At 32.3% G+C, this 20,995-nt stretch overlaps 1 protein-coding gene across 5 annotated transcripts in view; it reads left to right on the top strand.

Annotated features, from left to right (window-relative positions):
* LOC107451619 (beta-1,4-glucuronyltransferase 1) overlaps positions 1 to 20,995 on the top strand; it is an 80,658-nt gene that overhangs the window by 50,858 nt on the left and 8,805 nt on the right. For 3 of the 5 annotated variants that reach the window (XM_043051962.3, XM_043051961.3, XM_043051959.3), the window contains 4 exons: positions 9,881 to 10,128; positions 15,973 to 16,128; positions 18,435 to 18,778; positions 19,971 to 20,089. In XM_043051962.3, coding sequence (XP_042907896.2) covers positions 9,888 to 10,128; positions 15,973 to 16,128; positions 18,435 to 18,778; positions 19,971 to 20,089 — 860 coding nt within the window. In that variant the 5' untranslated portion in view covers positions 9,881 to 9,887. Of the gene's footprint in view, positions 1 to 5,601; positions 5,661 to 9,880; positions 10,129 to 15,972; positions 16,129 to 18,434; positions 18,779 to 19,970; positions 20,090 to 20,995 lie in introns of all 5 variants that reach the window. The other 2 variants (XM_043051963.3, XM_043051960.3) reach the window with 1 other exon arrangement.

The following is a 20,995-nucleotide window of genomic DNA, read 5'->3' as shown; positions in this document are numbered from 1 at the left end:
GCTTTGACGAGAGCTAACTCTTTTAAGGATTAGCTTGTTTTCCCAAAAGTAATGTTAAATGAAGATTTAAACAGAGAGAAAAACTTACGTAAAATATTAAAGGCAGCTACATGTAGAGATTATTAATTTTTATGCTTCGGCATTAAATGCTAATCTTTGTTGCTTGACGGGCATCAGACCTTTGCAGTATTATTAAAGAATGCATGGATTCATGTTGATGAGCTGCCTAATCGTTTACTTCCATCAAATGCTATGGGGGATAATTTACGCAGCTACGTTATTTACTGTTCTATTCGTATGCTCAATTCGAGTGCATTTTCAAAAATATTTGAAAATTTAGTATGATTTCGCATTGAAATTGATTTATGTAGGAGCATTTGTTGGAAATGGAAATAAACAACGACTAGAATTATAAGACAGGAAGAATGTTCATAAATGTTGTTGACAAGTATTCATTAAAAACAATCTCTTTAATTTTAAATGTTAATGCGCTGCATTATAAATTAAATCTATGGGCAACGTTCAAATACAAAGTTTATTTTAATACATTTCCTATTTTTTGATAATCCAGCTTTAATTTCGATTGTGTTTTTTATAAGAACTTTGAAGGATTAGTTGTCAGAAAGCTCTAAATATAACAAATATTGATAATTGAGTCACTGGGGAACATATTTTTTGTTGCATTTATATAAATACTTGATCCTGTCTGATTCGGGTGTGAGGATTTGAAATCTGGAATTAGTTTTTCTTGGACATTTTTTGTCGAAATATACAAGTTTGAAATCGTTATGTAAAACAGAGGGTCGCGTAAATGTTGAGACAAACTTCTCGAAGAGTTAGGGTAGGTTATCAGGATTAAAATTTTGTTTGAAACAATGCTTGAAAATGTCGTACGCAGCTAGGGGAGCTTCTCTGTTATAACCTTTTCAGAAGCATTTAGTTTATAATATAAGAGAAGAGCTTCTATTGGCTTATGGCGGCATATCTCCCCGGAAGTCTGTCACAACAATTATGTGATCCCCCTGTTAAAAATGACTTTTTTAAACTTGTACATTTCTATAAAAAATAGGAAAAAATGTCATTTTTTTTTAAAAAAAACAGTAGTTTGGAGAGAATTGCAGATATGAAATCAGCGATACGAAAGTTTCTTTAAAAAAATATCATACATAACAAGAATACAAGTTTTTCATTGTAATTTAGAGCAATGTTTATTGGGACAAATTGTTAACGAGTGTAAAAGAGTTACTCTTAGTAAACCAAAAGATTTGTTTGATAATGTTGTTCTTAATAATTTTATAGGTCATTTCATCTAGTAATATTAACACAAAACACGAAAATATTGTAAATAAATCCTTCGGTTTTGAGGCCGATTCGGAGTTTGAAGTTCAACAAAATTACTAGATGAAGATTTATGAAATAGTTAGCTATTCTTTTATGTTTTGCTAAATTTCTTAGTACATAAATAATAATATTGTTGTATTTATGTTTTATTTTGAAATTTTCTTCGAAATTTAGAATCTACTGCGCTACATTTAAATATGCTTTATTGATAGACTTTTTTAATAATAAAACCTATTTAAACACCAATTGCAAAAAAAAAACAATCTCAAAACATTTATTAAATTGAATGGGATTTCGATTTCATGAAGACATTTTACTGCGCAGTATGGATTCATTATAATAAAGATTACAATCCTAACTAATTTACAATTCTAACTAATTTACAATAATTTATTCGCTAAGTGGTTCTTTTATCTGGTGAAAGAGATTGTTAAATGTTCTCATCTGTTAAGGGCAAATCTACAATTAAAATATAATTCTTTTTAGGTTTTGTTTTTCTGATCCCTAAATTCTATTTAGCTATTATTTTAGAGGTTACATATTATATATATAAACATTTTAATAAGAACTACACCTTACGTTTTCTGCTATCTAGAGTTCTGATTGTAAATTTTCTCCTAATTCAAAATTAATTAGATTCTTTAAAGTATCGTTTTATTTATTTATAAATTATTTCAGACGTTGCATTGTTTGCCTGAAGCCATCCAGGGTGATGTTTATTCCCATTAAAAACTCATCACCCCCAAAAGAAATTTCTCAATTCAGTTGCTGTCAAAAGAATATCAATTGATCCAGAACAAACAACAGTTGTTGTTGGAAGTCCCTTCTGAAAACGTCAACTCTCAAATTGGATACGATAGGATGATTTGTGAGAGAAAGCTGTCTTCAATTCACGCCCGATGCATACGCGAATCTGATGCTCATAAACTTACACGCGTCGCTTCGTTTTTAATCGAGTGAAAGCCATGCGCCATAACTAACTCCTAATTATTATAAATTTCGTCAAAGCGTATCTTTTTTTTTAAAATGTCTTTGTGTTTCGTGACGTAAGATAGACAGAGTTACGACTTAATATTCCTTTAGTTGCTCGTACCGCGCAGTCAGTCGTGCGGATACTCAGACGTGTGGAAATGTTTTTTGGTTTTGCAAATCCCGATTAAAAACAAGGTTGCTGTACGTGCTGCGCTGGATTTTCCGCTTTGATTGCCAATTTTTTAAACCTGTTCAATAATATGTTAAATAGTTGATGTATTTAGATGAAGGTTAAGTAAGTCCATTTTAATGAATGGAAAATTGTATAGAAAAATAGATTAAATTTTTAAAAGAGTTGAATTATTTATAGAACTATTTGTGACTTTATTGTTCTTTAAAAAAAGTAGTTAAAAATTACTTTTTAAAGCTATAAAAATTATTTAAACAGCTACATGCTTGAGTAATTTTGAAAGAATTATGCAAAGAAATATTTTTGTGCAAATTTTGCGTCGTGTAAAAGGGTCTAAAACATTTTGTTTTGCAAGGTCACAGCTATAAATTTAGAAAATTCCATGGGCCTGATACATAGGGCTAGATAATGTAACATGAAACATCGTTAGCAAGTAGGAGTTAACAGTTAATTATTGAATATGATTTTTTAATATTTTTAGTAAAGTACTTTTTTAAAAATTGAAAGAAAATAAGAGCAGAATCAATTCACTTTATATAGTTTAATTTATGTCCGAAATAGTTCCAAAAAATGGTTACTAAATATAATTTTTTAGTTTGCTAAATAGGATTAGAAGTATAAACTAAATATGGATATCCTGATACGCGAGCACTTCCTACTTCACAAAAAAACAAACATTGTTTTTACAATATTAAAACAGAAATATCACTCAGTATTTGCAGTTGCCATTCTTTAAGTTCCTTCGAATGCTGACTTGTCTACCGTATATTCTTCTTTACGTGTTCTTTGATGAAATTAGTCTAATTCATCGTTTCAGTCGACTGCGTTAATTCGTCAATTTTTCTTTTATCATTGACTAGTTACGATTTTAAATAATTGTCGATTGACGACATTTTTAAAGTCTTGTTCGAGCAATAGCTATTTTAAATTGAATGAAATTCTTTTTAACGGGTCACTAAAATATAATCGGCAGGCTAAATTCTTTAGTAGCGTAGAATAATTTGTCACATTTTTCAGATTTTTTAAATTAGACACGAATCTTTAGTCTTAATGACCTATAAAATGGCACAAAGAATATACTTTTACGCTACATTATACATTAGTGGATAAATTATTATAACAATTTGGTAAAATTGTGAAAAAATTACTCGTAATTTATGAATATAAAATAAACGTTAAATCACATTCTTTCAACCAGGGTCCGCTTCTGTGAATTTGTGCAAATAGGGTCCGTTATTGCAAAAAAACTTTTTCAATGAGTTTTTAAATTGTACATACGAGATATATAATAAGACATACGAGATTATGCTCAACACTGTAAAACTATAATTAAAAAAATTAAATTTTGAAAATAAGCAGCAATTGTAGCTACTAAATAAGAGATGCAACATACAAATATTTGGTATTTAGCCTATACTGCTGAATGCAGAATATTAATTTCGGACGAATAAAGGAAGAAGCGTCTGCCAAAGACAAAATTTAGTTCGTTTACATCTGTCTTTCTCCCCCCCCCCTTCCTGGGAAGGATTTATTTGATTAACAAAACAATAATGAAGATTAACAAATTTGTGAAGGATCCGATTAAAAGATAAATTATTTTGCGAAGGGTCCGTTTTTAAGTTAAAATATTTTGTGAAGGGTCCGTTTTTATGAAAAGATATTTTGTGAAGGGTCCGTTAACGGACCCAAATTTCTTCTAAACAGACCCCTGGTTAATGACGTAGCATACATTTTTGAAAAGTTCACTTAAATTATCATTTATTATTACTAAGGCCCGGATTTTGATGACATTTGCATTTTTTTTGCTTTTTTTGCATTTTTGGACATTCTTTGTCCTTTAAAGCATTTTTTGAGATTTATAGGGCATTTTCTTTAAAATTTTGGGGCGTATTTTGCATTTTAAAGCATTTTTTAAATTTTTTGTTAAATTTTTCTAATTTTCATTATTTTTTATAATTTTTTATTGTTACACTGGCTTCCAAACAATGAAAAAAATTTCTAGGATATTAACAGGTGAAGCAACATCTTTTCAAATTGAAGAAGAATTGTCAGTAAGTGCGACCGTCCTTTTCAAGTACGCACCAATAACATCAGTAGACGTTGAAAGAAGCTTCTCCTGGTATAAAAATTTGCTTTCAGACAAGAGACGCTCGTTTACATTTCAAAATATTAAAAAAAAATTTCATAATCCACTGTAATTCTGATATTTAGTAATATTATGAGATGAAAGTTGTTATATCCCTCAAAGTTTCTATACAAAATGAAAATGTTTTGGAGTCAATATATTTTCCTTTTTTTGTTATTTTTGGATATAAAACATATTTGTCAAACTTTAATGAACGTAGAACAAGTATTGCATTGCTTTATATTTTTTGAAACGACTCATAATAATTTTAAAGAGTATAACATTGTTTTAGTTCAATATTTTTACTTCTATTTAAGTCATGTCATAGGCATTTTTAGCGCAATTTTCGCATTTTAAGGGCATTTTTTTGCACTTTTAAGGGCATATTTTGCAGTTCATTAGGGCATTTTTTACACTTTTTAAGGGCATTAATTGAGATTTTTTAGGTCATCAAAATCCGGGCTCTAATTATTACTAATAAACTACCGCATAATAATAATAAAAAAATAGAAAAACGTAAGTGCTTCGTGAAAGATTTGCAGTTAACGCTATATTTGTAAACAGCACGTCAGTACGTAGTTAATCTAATGTAAGTTAAACTGCAAAAAATTTTGGGAGTATAGTTGTCACCATTTTTCGGTGTTAAGGTAGTAATATGTTTACTGTTATAATTTATGTATTTACAGTTTCTTTTTTCTTTTTTTTTTACTAAAAGCACATATTTTAATGCGCATTAGAATTAAATTATTGACTTTATTTCAAAATCATTTCGTGTAGAATAAGAGCAAATTTTTAGTTATATATTCGCTTTAAACTTTTCAAAAATTTGTTACTTTCTTAATTTTATACATATCGGCAGTTCTGTGTTTAAAAAAATGTATTCAGTTTACCTCCGCACCAAAAAGGTGACAATTATATACCTAACTTTTTTACAGTGTACTTGCTCTGTTTTCATCTCCTTTCTTGATTTCAGGATGTCTGTGTGCTATTGTGAAACATTAACAGTCTAGCAAGTTAAAACAGTGTGTTAGGGTAAATATGATAATTATTTGTCTTTTTAAATAACAGTAAAGGATTCTGCGCGAGCTGGGTTGCATTAAGGTATAATGGGGCTGATGTGTAACTTGGGGCCCTATCTTTACCAAATTAGCCAAAATTTACTAGAAATCATAAATATTTGAAACTTTCAACTTTAAACTTAAAATTACAATTAAGCTTGTTTAACAAATTTGCAATTTTTTGAAATGTTTAATTTTTCACGAAAATGTTCTCATTAAAAATTAAAATGTGATTAAGTGAATATCAGCAAAAATATCTTGTACGAAATTATAAATATTGTGCAGTAGTTAGAACTATCAAACATAGAAATTCAAAAAAATAGAAAAAAATTAGAATTTTTAGTTTTTACGAAACTTATTTGCCTCAACCAAATACCCCAGATGATTTCAAGTGAGGGGTAGAAGCAGGCAAAACACAAAAAATATACTTTTTTTAAAAAATATTTTTCAAATTTTTCACTCGAAATATATAGTTAATACGTTTTTCAATAACTCTAAAGAAATATGGTGTAACATTACGCTTGAAAATAATAAATTTTTAGAAAATTTTAAGAATCAATTTTACTTTCATACACTTTAGCTTTATTGTGAGGATCTAAGAAACTTCGCGGCCTTGGGCTACAGCCTTGGTAGCCCCCTCCCCTCTTAATGCGGTCATGTATACGAGAAAAAGGTAATGGTTGAAAATAAAAATGGTTGACAAGTTCTCCAGGAATGGAAATTTAAGCAACGTTTTTGCACCGGTTTGTTCGAAAACTATTCGACAGATATCTTTAACAGTTTTTGTTTTAACATTTAGAATTGCATACTTTAAACCAGGGATGGGCAAACTACGACCCGCGGGCCAACTGTGGCCCTCTGGAAGATTTTATCCGGCCCGCGGATAGAATTTTCTGATCAGTGGCAAATATAAACAATATACATCCATTTTCTTGTCGACTATGTTTAAAATTATTTCTGTTTTTCCCTTTTCAACAAAGTACTGATTAAGTTTTTGCTTTCTCTATTTTTGTTCTACAAAACATAAATTGATGGAAATAGTTAGCTCAGACAGCTACAATTGGTAAAATGTTGAAAGCAGAAGTTCTTTATAGAATAGCCGTAGATTGGCTCCAACTAGCGCTTGTCTCTCTCGAGGAGCTGACTTATGGAATCTAATATAGGTAAATTGCACTTCACATTTGGCAGACTGTGCATTTTACGCTCCAAAGAGCGGACAATCTAACAATCATTTGAAGCAGTCGTTTCTAAATATTCCAAAGTTTTACAAATTATTACCAAAAGCTAGTTTCCGAAATTTAATATTTCATGCTCAGAAAATCAGTGCATGTTTGCTTAATCTTATATATGTGAGCAAGAGTTTTCAACTATGAACCTTAGAAAAAATCATTTCAGAAGTAGACTAACAGCAAAGCATTTAGCCTTGTTCCTTAAAATAAGCACAGCTCACTTTCAACCTTAATGTAAGGAACTTTTAAAAATGAAATCGCAATTTCCTTCATCTCACTAAATATTTAAATTAAAACTTGTATATCACCTTTTTTTCTTAAATTTTGAAGTTTTTACTTGGCCCACCAAACATTTTTTTTTCTTGATTTTTGGCCCCTCGACCAAAAAAGTTTGCCCATCCCTGCTTTAAACTATGGAAAAAATTCATAATTAAAATAAAAGACTATTATTAAGAAAAGCAATAAAAAAGTGACGAAAGTGTTTTTTTTTTTAAGAGAAATTACCTTATGAAAAATGAGTCTTGAAATTGTAATTAAAATAATTTTGATTCGCTAAAACAGTTTCCGAGATACATTGACATATTCATTAAAGTGGTCAAACTGTCAACTTAACTCTTGACTAAACATTGGGGTCATATTTTCTCGAATTGCGGCTACTCTTTTCTCATATTTTGGGAGTCAAAAATCATAATTCATCAAAAGAAGAAAAAAATTTTTTTTGTGAAAATACACTTCAGTATGTGATTTATCTTAAAATATCGTTCGCTCAAATTAATTAGAGTATTTAACCTCTTGACCTATGGTCGGAACGCTACACTTCTAGCGCGTTGGAATGAATGCAACGAAAATATTTCACTGGCTACTTTTTTTAAAAAAAACAAAAACAAAAAAGAGTAGCTCGATACCATTTTTTTGAATAAATAGAGATGAACGCTTGTCTACTCCGAATACTCCACTTAAGTAAAATTGACAGGCTCTCATCGATTAAAACTTTTCTTATCATTCATGATTTAGAGTATTCTAAAAAATAAAAATTTTCCAATATTTCATTATGTACGTTAGTTTTCGAAAGTTGATTGTGAAACTTTTCAATTTTATTTTATAACCGTCGTTGAACAGCCGACCCAATTTTATGGCTTTACGACTACTAATGTTCAACTCCGTAACCTTGTAAGTTTGAATCCAATCCAGAAGACAAGGGAACTCCTGGATGAAGTATTGGGAGAAATTTGTCTTCGTGGAGGACTTTTTGATGGAACTAACCCGCATTTGCGTTACATGGAGAGGAAGACCAGGAGAGTCTCCCATGGTTAGCCTGACTGGAAGGAGACTCTAACACATGATCCGTCTACCACTGAGGATATTTCACGTTAGCACTGTGATTGGTAAAAGCCGGATGCGGAATTCGTATCGACCAGTCATCGCCGGGATCGAACCCCGGTTCACCGCATTGGAAGGCGAACGCTCTGTCCCTTGAGCCATCGCGGCTCAAACTTTTCAATTTGTTACCTTCTTGTAGAGTGCTTAAGTTTTTTAAGATTTTTTTTCGGGCGCTGGGCTCATGCTCATGAGATCGTGAGTTTGAATCCCGCAGGCAAAAGATTCCCCTTGCGGTGACTGGTGCAAGCTAAATTTGTCGGTCAAAGAGTTCTAAAAGTTCCCTTAACAAATCAATACTACAGGGAGTACTGAATTGGTGATTGATCGTTATTTGGTTTGGGTCAAAATTAGGATTTGTGGATAAATGAATGGAGTATGAATGAGTTTTCCCTGTTAAACGGGCTGTGACGCCTGTGTGTGTGACTGAAGTCATTCTTTGCCGTAGATAGCGATACAGAAAAAACAAGAAACACACCCTCTGCCTTAAGCATCGCTTGAAAGCATTAACACGTGTCATTAATAACAACAATAAGTGTCTTATTTCCAATATAAAATGTCCGGTGAATAACACTCTCAGGTGAATAACGCAAATAAAAGTCCCGCCACTGTACTTCCTATTTATACATTTAGTACGCAATACTACTGATGTAGCCTATATTTTACTAAAAATTCATTTTGTTACTGATTTTGAAAATCCATTTGCTACTAATTAAAGAATTGTTAAAACCAAAAGGTTTTATCAAGTATAAATTTCATAATTAAGTTAATTACATTTTAAAATAACGTTAATAATTGTTTTATTCTTTTAAAGACCGTTTTATTATTTTACAGGAAATTTTATGTATTATTTTCTTGACTTTTAATGTTATAAGGTAAATATTTTATCAGTTTAAAATTAATTTGAACGGAAATAACCATATTCAGCGTAATCCATCATATGTATTATCATTTTCCATATCTTTACTTTTGTTTCAATTTGGAACATAAGGACAAAAGTAAGAATTTAGATATTCTGTCACTGCAATGTTAATCGTGAGAGCTGGATAATCTTTTTTAACCCCTTTTTTGAGAGCATACCTTTCATCGTCGGTGAGTTTTTTATTTTGAACATAGCTCAAAATTCATGGTTAAGAACATGGGCATAGGTTGAAATGCGTGTTTCAAAAAATGATACAACTCAAAATGCGTATTTAAAACATGGACATAGCATTTAATTACCTTTTTCAAATTTCTCCAAAATGTTAAACTAATTTCTTAAATTTTCTGTGGTACCAATACGAATTATTATTTTAACGTATTTTGCCTCCAGGTCAGAGAATAGGTCCTTCATATTAAACGTCGAAAACTCGCTTATGATAGATTATTAAGCTAGCATTATATTAGATTTTGTTGCATACATCTATTTATTGTTTAGGTTTATTTTCAATGATAGAAAATTTAAATTGCGCATAGCATTTAAATAAGTTCTTACCAAAAAAGTTTATTTTTAGGACAATTTTAAAATTGTTTAAAAAATGTAATCTCTTTCTCTTTCTTAATAAAGCATAACACATCCACGTTATATTGTTTCTATTATTTATTTCAGGAAGCGGATGTGGCTACGGACTGAAGGTCGTTTATTTGGCGTTGTTTTCGTGTTGTTCAATGTTCTGCTTGCCATCTTCAACGTCCTTAATTACAAAGTTACTTCAAGAACCACCGTCCCTTGTGTCGTCATCGTTGCGCCGACTCCAGCACCACCACTGCGTAAAGTACCTACACCTTTGCGCCAACGCGTTGCACCAGTTCCAACTGTCACAATCTCTCCCTCTTTATCATGGACAGAGACTATAGGTAAGAATCTATTACAATTTTTACAGATTTATGATATACTTATAGTATACACCCTTGTGCAAATTAATTGAAACAAACTCAATAAATTCAGAAAACTAAGAGAAAATGCTATTTTATTTAAATTTATACAAACTCAAAAATTCTTAGTACATAATGTGATCTCCACGACACTTTATTAACATTTGGACACGATTCGGCATGGATTCCACTAATTTTTTACAATCATTTATAATATTTGTGTCCTTGTACCACACATGAATTAACGCCGTGATTAGCTTCTCCATAGTTGTACAGTTCATATTTAATAGGCGATTCTTGCATATGGCCCAGAGATTCTCAATTGGGTTGATGTCCGGAGAGTTCCCTGGTCATTCCAATGTCTCAATTTGATTCTCAGACACGAATTTCTTGACAATTTTGGACGTATGGCAAGGAGCTAAATCCTTTTGAAAAATCTCTGCTCCAATCGGGTATCGTTTCTTCAACTCTGGAACAACTTTTTTACCCAGAATAGTAATGTACTGCTCAGAACGCATCATACCGTCAATAGGCTGCAAAGGTCCAACCCCATTGTAACCAAAACAACCCCAAAACATCTTCTTTAAAAAACACGAAAGAAAAGGTTTGTTTCAATTAATTTGCACAAGGGTGTATATATATAACATACAGTCGAACCCCGTTATAGTGAACATGGTTTATAGTGAACTCCCGGATATAGTGAACGAAATGTTTGCTTGTTATACACATATAATATTATTTTTTTGTGGATATAGGGAACCAAAAGAAGAGAGGAAATTGGATATTATAAACTTTTTTCTATATTCGACTGATTTTTTTCTTCTTAATTTTTTGGTAATTTTGAAATTTCTACATAAAATACATAGACCGATTTTTAAAACTATCGATTGAATGGAATGTAGCCAGAATCATTTTTCTTGTTTGTTTCTTCTATCTCAGTTTCCCATCCCTAAACCAGGGTTGATTGTGCTCCGGAAAAAATCCGGATTTCCGGATTTTTCGCTAACCTTAATCCGGAAGTTTCCGGAGATCGAAAGTTCAGACGTTTCAAAAAATCCTTGTTCACAAAAGTTTCCGGAAATCAAATTTTCAAAGGTGGAACTTAAAAACACAGTTTATTTTATTTGTTTGTAAGGGAGAGCCAGAAAGATACTTTATAAGCTTGTATTCAAGATTAATATTCATTTTGTATCAGTAAATAGTTATTATAATGATAAACTCAAGAAAGAAAGACATATTTGTAAATTTCAATTACTTCTTCAGGTCATTATAGGTATGTGAAAAATTTTAAATATATTTTAAGTAAACTAAGAAATATTGAGAAAAAGGAAAAAACCTTGTTTAAATTTTTTTCGATTTAAAATTTTTTTTTTACTCAAGAAATTTTCCAGAATTTTGACTTGAGCTCACAATCACCCCTGCTAAACTAATCTAAGGCTAAGAGTAGTAAAAAATAAAAGTTTACACGTTTTTTTCTTACTGCATATTGATTTTTAATAATTTTTATATTTCTTTATATTTGTCATTTATTTAAATAATGTGTAACAAAAGGGAGCACTTTGTTAAAACTGTTTACATTACGGATATAGTGAACTCCCGGTTACAGTGAAACGAAATTTCGGTCGCTTGAAGGTTCCCTACAGCGGGGTTTGACTATATGTATATATGTATGTATGTATGTATGTAAAAGAGAGAAAATGTAATGTGTGTCTACTCCTACAAAAGATACAAATTCGAGGGAATTCATTTTACCATGCTTTAAACAAATCAAATATCCATATTTGATTTTTAATAGTGCAGCTTTTCTCCAATCATAGCTATAGACATTATCAGTTTTATTAATGATTATGTGAGGAGTGAGTTGTTATCGACCATTTCAACCTTCATCTATGAAAAGGTACCCCAACATAGAATCGAGTAAACATGTCTTATATACTAGTGAATTGGAATTGTACTTTTGTAATGGTGGATACACTACAGATTATGCTCTTTGCCAGCTTTTTTTTTTAAACATTCGATTATCGCCCTTTATTTATCACCCTGACATATACACCCCCATTCGGACTCAACATGACTGAGAGATTTATAAGTTCCTCAATTATCCCAAAACTGCCTTTGTTACTTACACAGACATTTTTATTTTCCTTTAAGAAAACATATAATTAACAATATTACACTCACACAAAATACTAATCTATATTATATAAAACGCTAATACGTACGTATGTATCAATAAAACCGATGATATTTCTTTTCTCGCGCTGGCAACAGTTTTCATTTTTAATTGATTGGATTCGGCGCGCAAGAGCACGTAGTGAGCAACCAGAGTGAGCATTATCAGGTTGTTCAATTCAGATTCATGCACTAAAAGCAAGACAATATTTAATTCAAACTCAATTAGGAATTGAAGTGAGAATGCTTTGAAAGGCCGCTGTTGAATTGATATTTTTCTACTGGGAGCTACCTAAACGTCTAAAGTGTTTGCATTGAATGCATTGAATTTTTTTATATTTCGCGTTTATTTATGCATTGAATTTTCACGCTTTAAAATGCAGAATATTAGTGAAGCAATATTTGATAATTTATTTTGCTAATATGTTTCTTATTTAGCTAATGTTTTGATTTTTTCACCATGTACAATCTAAATAGCTAATATACTTTTTTAAAAGCCAATAAGAACATTGGTAGAATTCTTCTACATAAGTACAATACTATGTCTTTGATGATAAAATACTATGTCTTTGATGATAAAATACTATGTCTTTGATGATAATATATTATGTCTTTGTGCTAGAACATTGTGTTCATTGGCGAGCGAGCGCAGCGAGCCATGGTTTACGGCGTGAACCGCATAGGATTGCGTAGCAATTCTCGGAGGTTGGCGAGCGTTAGCGAGCAGGGGGCGGAGCCTCCTAGTTTAAAATAATTCACGTAACTGCATTAATTGAAATTTTCAATGAGAAAGATATGTATTTCTGCTATATTTCTTTTACAAATGCTGCTATATCGAGTACAATATCATATTTGAAATCAATTTGGTTCTATGCTTTTCAGGCAGTTTCAATATTTAGTTTTAAGAGCTGAAAATGTTATTTCCCGTGAATGAGTAAATTGGAAAAGTTTTTAGAGGTTTCGTGAAACACTCGTAAAATTGTCCTGTAAGTGACCCCAAAAGTTTTTGTTCTTAAATACTAATTTCACATCTGTGGAAATTTCTATCAGCTGTTCTTCTACTGATGTGAGGCCATCCTGTTCACTACAAATAGATTTCTAATCTAGTTTTTTTTTTTTTTTTAAATTTGGTATTAAGATGATATTCTCGGTAACTTTGCTTTAAGAAAATTTAGTACAATGCTTTAAAATTTAGTACTTGCTTTAAAATTTAGTACATTGTTTGTAATAAGTATCGTGTCTTCTCATTAGAGTGGAGAAAATGTAATATTTCTTCAAAACGAGACGATGAGGCCTAACTTATAGCTTTTTCACAATCTCTTCGATTTTGTTTTAATCTTGTAAAACAGTAGAATGTACTCTCTAAAGACTTAAGATTCACCATATTTAAGTTACCAAAAATGCCTGACAGATTATCAGTTTTAAGTAGTTATGAACATGAATTCAGGCGATCACTGAGATGAAATTTTCACTCCGTGTGAAACAGCATTATTTCGAACCTTAATTCCCAGAAGAGAGACTGGAATTTTCCTGTAAGAAGTCATCAAACTTTTCAGTAGAGTAAAAGTTGATAGTGATCACTATTTTTACGAAGTTACTCCAGACGTTTCGAATTTAGTGATTTATTTTTGATTAAATTCCCATTTGCAACCGATTAACTTAGGGTCTGTTTAAGATTTTCTGATATTTTATTAGAAACCAGGGTTTCTCTACATAAGCCGCAATGATTCCATGTAGCTGAGAGCAAAATTGTCTTAACTCGAGCTTCTAATACGGAATTGTGTCTACATATTGATCGAGATCCATCTAAACTTAGGCCGATACATTCTATTCTACATTATGAACTGTCATACTCATTTAAGATATTAGACATTTCCTCAGCCGTTGTATAAATTACCTTTAAGATGAGTAATTAGTCCTCCACAATATGTTAGTTACACAAATACTCTACGAAACAGAGCAATACTGATTTATTTGCGATATCTGTGCTTTCATCTAGCTGTAGAGAATAATATGGCTATTAATGTACGTTTTCGAACGTATAAAACAAAAAATAAATTTTTTTTTGGCAATTTGAAAAGGTTCCTCCTTACCTTAAGGACGTAGAATGATTTTCATGTTTGTGAACAATTTTTAATATCAAATTAAGCCAGTGATCCATATACCAAATAATCAGGACATTTGAAAAGTAGAAATAAAAACAGATATTTGAATTGGAAACGAAAAGGGGCGAAAATTTTACAGCTGTTTAAAAAAAATTGCAAATTGTCGAACTAAGCTCAAAATGACTGATTTCAAAAGATGAAAAATTCTTATTACACAGAGTGGATCAAATGTCGAACATAATCTTGTTCGTCTTAACTTGGCGAGTTTAAGCCAAATGTAACCCTAAAAGGCTTCAATCGGGAACGTTCCTTCTCGACCATGCAGCAAGGGTGTCCAACTTCATTGACGCAAGTGAGATAGCCCCTTTTATACCCAAAAGCTAGAGATAGCACGCTGCCATGATTGGGTGTCTGCAACTCCAGAAAATTACTGAAATCACTTGATTTTGCGTAATTACGTGGTTGTGTGTTTGACGTGTTAGCGTTACAGCCATTAAGGCTTGTTTTATTATCACGCTGAACCAATTTTTGAATGGATGTATGAATGCTTCCGCCCTATAAACGGGTGTGACGTATGGTGTGGCAGAAATCGAATCCTTGGCCATAGATGGCGCCACTGGAAAACAAGAACAATTGCACTCCCTCTGCCGAAACAGGCATATGTCAACAACAACAACAACCAATTTTTGGATCCGATTTAGTTGGATATCTGCAAGCGACGTCACGTGTGGGTGGCGATCTTGATTGGCAGCTGAATCTTGGCGTTCAATTCTTGCGGGTATCCAATTCGAATAGAAAACCTAGATGAATGTAATCGTTTACGTCTTGACTTGTTATAAATTTAGTTCTTAATCATTGCACTCGATTTTCTACTATTTTTTGAAAGCATTACGTTATAGTAATGTTTATATAGTTGAAATCAATAAAGAAGCTGACTTAATATTCTTTGTCGAAGTAGACGTTCTGATTGAAATATTTATTTTATCAAGCCTTTAGGTTGAGTTATTCAATATTGATATCCTGTCCGTTGAAGGTTGTAATGATTTTTCCAAATTTTCCTTTTTTATATATTTATTAAACATAACAATAGGAACACTAAACATAAACACAAATAAACATAAAATTTTCCTGATTATGCATTATATTCAAATCGGATTTTTCCGATTCCACGAGATGTTTATCTCGCCAGTTCAAGTTTCATTCTGATTGAATTCTCCCTCGGTTAGGGAAGACGCCTAGTAGAAATCCCTTTTGTGGGGATTTAACCTTATTCGTGGCTTGAGTTGCCATACTGATAGTTTTTTTAGTGGGGGAAATTAAAAGTTGAAAGATGTGTCTAGGATGGCACATCTTTCAACTTTTGTACGTGGCTTTACAGAGTCTGAAAATGTGAGAAATTTTAACATTAAATGAGAGGCGTTTGCGGACCCTCAAAAAGTCACTAGAGATGCTCGGGGACTCATGGATCACAGTTTAAGAACCTCTTTTCAATGCTGTATACATTATAAGAGTTGAAAAGATAAACCACTAAATATTTAATCTGTTTCAGGAGAAAATGCGTCCATCACTACACCGCACACTCGAAAAATCGATATTCGCAATGCAACAGAGAAAGAAGTGACCCTGTCAGCCAACGTGTCTTCTGTGTGGGATTCCGAACAAAGAGACAAATACACAATCGTCAAAAGATACATTCCAGCAGAAGGTGAGTCTTAAAGGAGTTTTTAAGTCATTAGTTTTTAAATGTCCATTTTTCCACTGTCCCTCTGATAACTTCAAAAAATGCAAAAAAGAAATGAAGGGCTTTATTTTTTAACATAAAGATGGATAATGATTTGCACTGTGTCAAGAATTGCGTATGTTCATTTGAACATTTCTCATCGAATTTATATTTAGTTATAAATAACGAATTTATAATTTAACTTTTTAGAACCCCTTCCTTCTCGCTCCCGTGAAAATGACGGGGTGAGATTTCACCCGCTATTTCTCGCTCCCGTGATATTGACGGGCTGGAGTGTTCAGTAGTAACGCGCCAATGAGAATAAAACTAAGTCATATCTTTTCCCCGGAAAACATTTTATTTCTCATTTTACACACCTGATGGCAGTACCAGGATATTTTTAAGGTAATTGTAGATAGTTAGTTTATTTTAAACTAGTTGCAGCCCTAATCAAATACGTAATACAAATATAAAAGCTAAAAAAATAGACACTTTTATGACCGTTTTCTTGAAAATTAACCGATCGTTAAGGGGTTAACAAAAATAAATTGCAGTGGCAAAGATATGAACAATTCTAATAAAAATTTCTCCATTTTTGCTAACATTAAGTTTTAATATAAATATACTCATATGAGTAAATAATAAGTTGTTATAAAAGTATTTAAAAAAGAAATGTTACATCATTTCACGGAATCAGAGTAAAATAATATTCTCTATCTTTTCGCTCCGGTTGAAAGTTTGTCTCTAACACTAATAACTAAAAAGTGGGTAAACCGATTGGAATAACTTTTTTTTAAATATTTTTAGTATGCAAATTTTTATTGGTTCACTCTAGTACAATCTCTTATTTCATAATTGGAAAAACACATCAGCATAAGGGCAGCACATATCAGCATACATAAGTAGCAGGAGTCACGTTTGGTGTCATTAAGTATATTTGTTCAAAATATGAAACACATCGAGTTTTAGTTTTTTAATCTGACGTTTATTTCGCTATATACTTCGGTTCTTAATAATTTGTTTCAACAATTTTTCTTTTGCGATTAGAGCGCTATCTGTGAACTTTTTTCCACTGAGAATCCAAAACTGCAATATTTCATATAGCGATTCGTATTTAAGAATTTGAAGCTTTCCCCCTACCCCACGCAAAAAAAAAGATGAGCTTCTGGTATGGTTGGTGTCATTGGATGCAATTTTTTAGACGCATTTTTGTTTATTTATCACATGGCTATTTCTTGAGATATTTGAAAATTACCATTCTTTACGGGCACTCTAGAGTGCGTCCCTGAAGTTTCGAAACGGCGTAATATTTAATTATAGAGTCCGCCTATTATAGTCTTTGTAATTCGAATAGGTGTTTCAATGTCTATGTAAATTTCCCACTCTCCCCACTTTACCCCTCTCCGTTGCCATGGTATCCGCAAATCCCGGTTTTTCCTCCACGCCAGAACATTTTCAGTGAGAAGTTGAAATGAGAAACCAAAAGTTGATACTCTGGCTACTGTTTGAAAGATTATACTCGTATACTACTAAATTATACTTGCATCGTAATGTTATTTTATGATGTTAAATTAAAGCCTTGTAAACATTTTAACATTATTATTTTGTGATTAAGAACAATTAATTTAAAATGGTACAAACTTTTTCAGATGTAGAATGTATTATTAGTAGCTAACCATTTTTGATTGTCACCTACCTGACATTAGAGTAATTTCTGATAACAGAGCATAAAATACAACTAATTTATCACTATTTTGTGAAAAGGAATCCACTTATAACCAAGATAAAAATGGTGTATAAAAAACTACAATGATCCAAGGAATTACAATGATACTCCTTAACTGCCGTGTGAGGGTGTTGATGCTGTCTATCAGGTCGTTGGCTTGGCGGTAACCTTGAGACGCCAATTTTATTTCAAAGGAATATAGAAGGCAAGGTATAATATTTATCTCTGATTCAAAGGCTAATTTACTCAATTTCCATCACTTAGGTCTTTATTTACTTCAAGTTATAAAATTCCATTACTCATAGAAAATTTACAGAGGAAATTAAACAGTTACAATTAAAGATATCGTAGAAACTTTGGACCTCTAGTTTTGTTTTCATGAGTCTGATGATAAAATAGGCTTTTGCTTAATTTACGACAAAATCATTGCAATTGCCGTTCAGTGCCTTTTTGACCTCATTTTTTACCACTAGTGTTTGACTCATCCTGTTCTTCTAATTCAAAGTTTTCAAAATTTATATCATTCTGCTAATTTCTTTCAAATTAATTTACTTCTTTGTTTTAGGTCCAGAACCAGGGTATGAAGAAAGTGTCACACTCTGTACTCAAGGAACTTACGAATTCCTGCAACATGTACCAGTATTATGTGAGAGATGGGAAGGACCCGTGTCCGTATCCGTGTACGCCCCGGGGACAGACCTACCAGTGGCTATAAGGAAGATCATTTTTCTTCGGAACTGTGGCCCTCCATGTGTTCGTGTGAATGTCACGTGGCATTTAGTATTCGAGACATCCCTGGCTCCCGAACAGTTGGAGTCACCGTGGGAAGCAGGTGAAATGGCTGATTATGAGCCTTTGGACTGTTCTGCTGGCACAAAACCTCTGCAGCTAATTTCGGAAATTCGAGGTGTAAGTTCTTTTTTTTCGACTCGATTTTGAGTTATCAATTTTTTTAAAAAGCCCATAAAGGTGCTTTTTTCAAAAGGTGTTTGTAAAAAGTGCTTACTTTTCTTATTTCCTAAATAAGATTTTTATTCTCCTTGTCACAAATTACGGAAAAAGCGTGGTTTTCTCACTATTCCAAACCCATAATCCCAGTGATGTCTGCTCGACAGGAATACTACACCCAGCTGGCACTGACCACAGTGCTGACGTAAAATATCCTCATTAACAGGGGTCTGTTTAGAAGAAATTTTGTCCGTTAACGGATCCTTCACAAAATATTTTAATTTAAAAACGGACCCTTCACAAAATGATTTTTCTTTTAATCGGATCCTTCACAAATTTGTTTATCTTCATTATTGTTTTGTTAATGGAATAAACCCTTCCCAGGGGCGGGGGGAAGAAAGATAGATGTAAATGAATTAAGTTTTGTCTTCGGCAGACGCTTCTTCCTTTATTCGTCCGCAATGAATATTCTGCGTTCAGCAGTATAGGCTAAATACCAAATATTTGTATGTTGCATCTCTAATTTAGAAGCAGAAATAGCTGTTTATTTATGAAAATTAAATTTTTTTTAATTATAATTTTATTGTGCTGAGCATAATCTTGTATGTCTTTACAATTTAAAAATTCGTTGAAAAAGTTTTTTGCGACCCTATTTGCACAAATTCATAAAAGCAGGACCCTGGTTGAAAGAATGTGACTTAACGTTTATTTTATATTCACAAATTACGAGAAATTTTTTCACAATTTTACAAAAACGGACTTTTCACAAAATGTCTGGACAGATCCCTGATTAATAGATGGATCTAGTTTTACAGTCCCCTTGCCGTAAGACTAACCGTAGGAGGTTTTCGTGGGCTTGGTTTCCATGTAATGCAAATGCGGGTTAGTTCCATTAAAAAGTCTTTTACAAAGGTAAACTTCTTTCAATACTTGATCCAGGAGTTCCCTTGTCTTCTGGTTTTGTTTTTTAAAATTTGCAAGGCTACGGTACTGAACATTGATTTCTTTTCTTTGCGGCAACATATCTGAGTTTCTTTTAAAAGAAAATTGAAGCACTTTAATATTTTTCATTCGAAATTTTTTTTTTCAATCCTCCTATTTATTTATATTATAAATTTTCTTGCTATTTACAAAAGTTAATTCTTGTTTTCAGTCCAAGAAACTTCCGTACCCTATCAATGTAGCTCGAAATGTCGCTCGGCATTTAGCCCGAACGAAGTATGTTCTAGCCTCTGATATAGAACTCTACCCTAGTTCACACATTGTGCCCAGGTAAATTTTAAAACTTTTTATGAGTTCAAGGTGCATTATCTTTATACATACACCGAAGAGCCATTACATTATAACCATCCTGATAATAACATGTACGACCACCTTTAGCCCTCAAAACTGCTAGCACCCGCAGCGGCATTGATTCCACAAGATGCTGATAGGTAGTCTGAGGTATCTGGTACCAAGTGCTCACCAACTGGTCCTGCAATTCCCTCACATTGCGAGGGGGTAGCGTGGGAGAACGAATTTGGTTTTCCAAGTAGGACCACAAATGCTCTATTGGATTAAGGTCAGGTGAATTTGGGGGCCAAGACATGACTTGAAAGTCACTGGAATGTTCCTCGAACCAATCCATGACGATTCGACCCTTATGTCACGGTGCACTATCCTATTGGTAAACACCATCCCCCACAGGAAAAACTGTTGTCATGAATGGGTGAACCTGGTCTGCAACTATGTTCAAGTAGCTTACAGACGTCAGGGATTGTTCTATGAGGATTATGGATCCTAATGTGCCCCATGAAAACATTGTTCCTGGGCGAGAAACCATGAAAACCTGGGCGAGCCTATTGTTACAGATGGAGGGTGGTCATAATTTAATGGCTCTTCGGTGTATATGATATTTTTGAACTTATTTTTTTTTTAATTAGATAAATTCTCCATGTCTTAGCTGAAGTTTACTTATAACTTTGTTAAAATGAAATATTTAAAAGCAAATTTTATTATGAAAATGTTTGATTTTGTTGTGATAAAAGTTAATGCTTAAAGAAAGCAGTTGATGAATTATTGTAGGAAATTATTATTCTCCATTCGTCTAATAATTCCGGAGTGTGAAGGTAAACATAAATGGTGAAAAATCAAACTATGAGAAATAATAAAAATCATTTTATTTTAGAAATATATGAA

The sequence above is a fragment of the Parasteatoda tepidariorum genome, chromosome 7 (genome assembly GCF_982258835.1).
Source record: "Parasteatoda tepidariorum strain Cologne lab strain chromosome 7, Ptep-v5.0, whole genome shotgun sequence".
Taxonomy (NCBI): Eukaryota; Metazoa; Arthropoda; class Arachnida; order Araneae; family Theridiidae; genus Parasteatoda; species Parasteatoda tepidariorum.
This window is presented reverse-complemented; position numbering and strand designations above follow the sequence as displayed.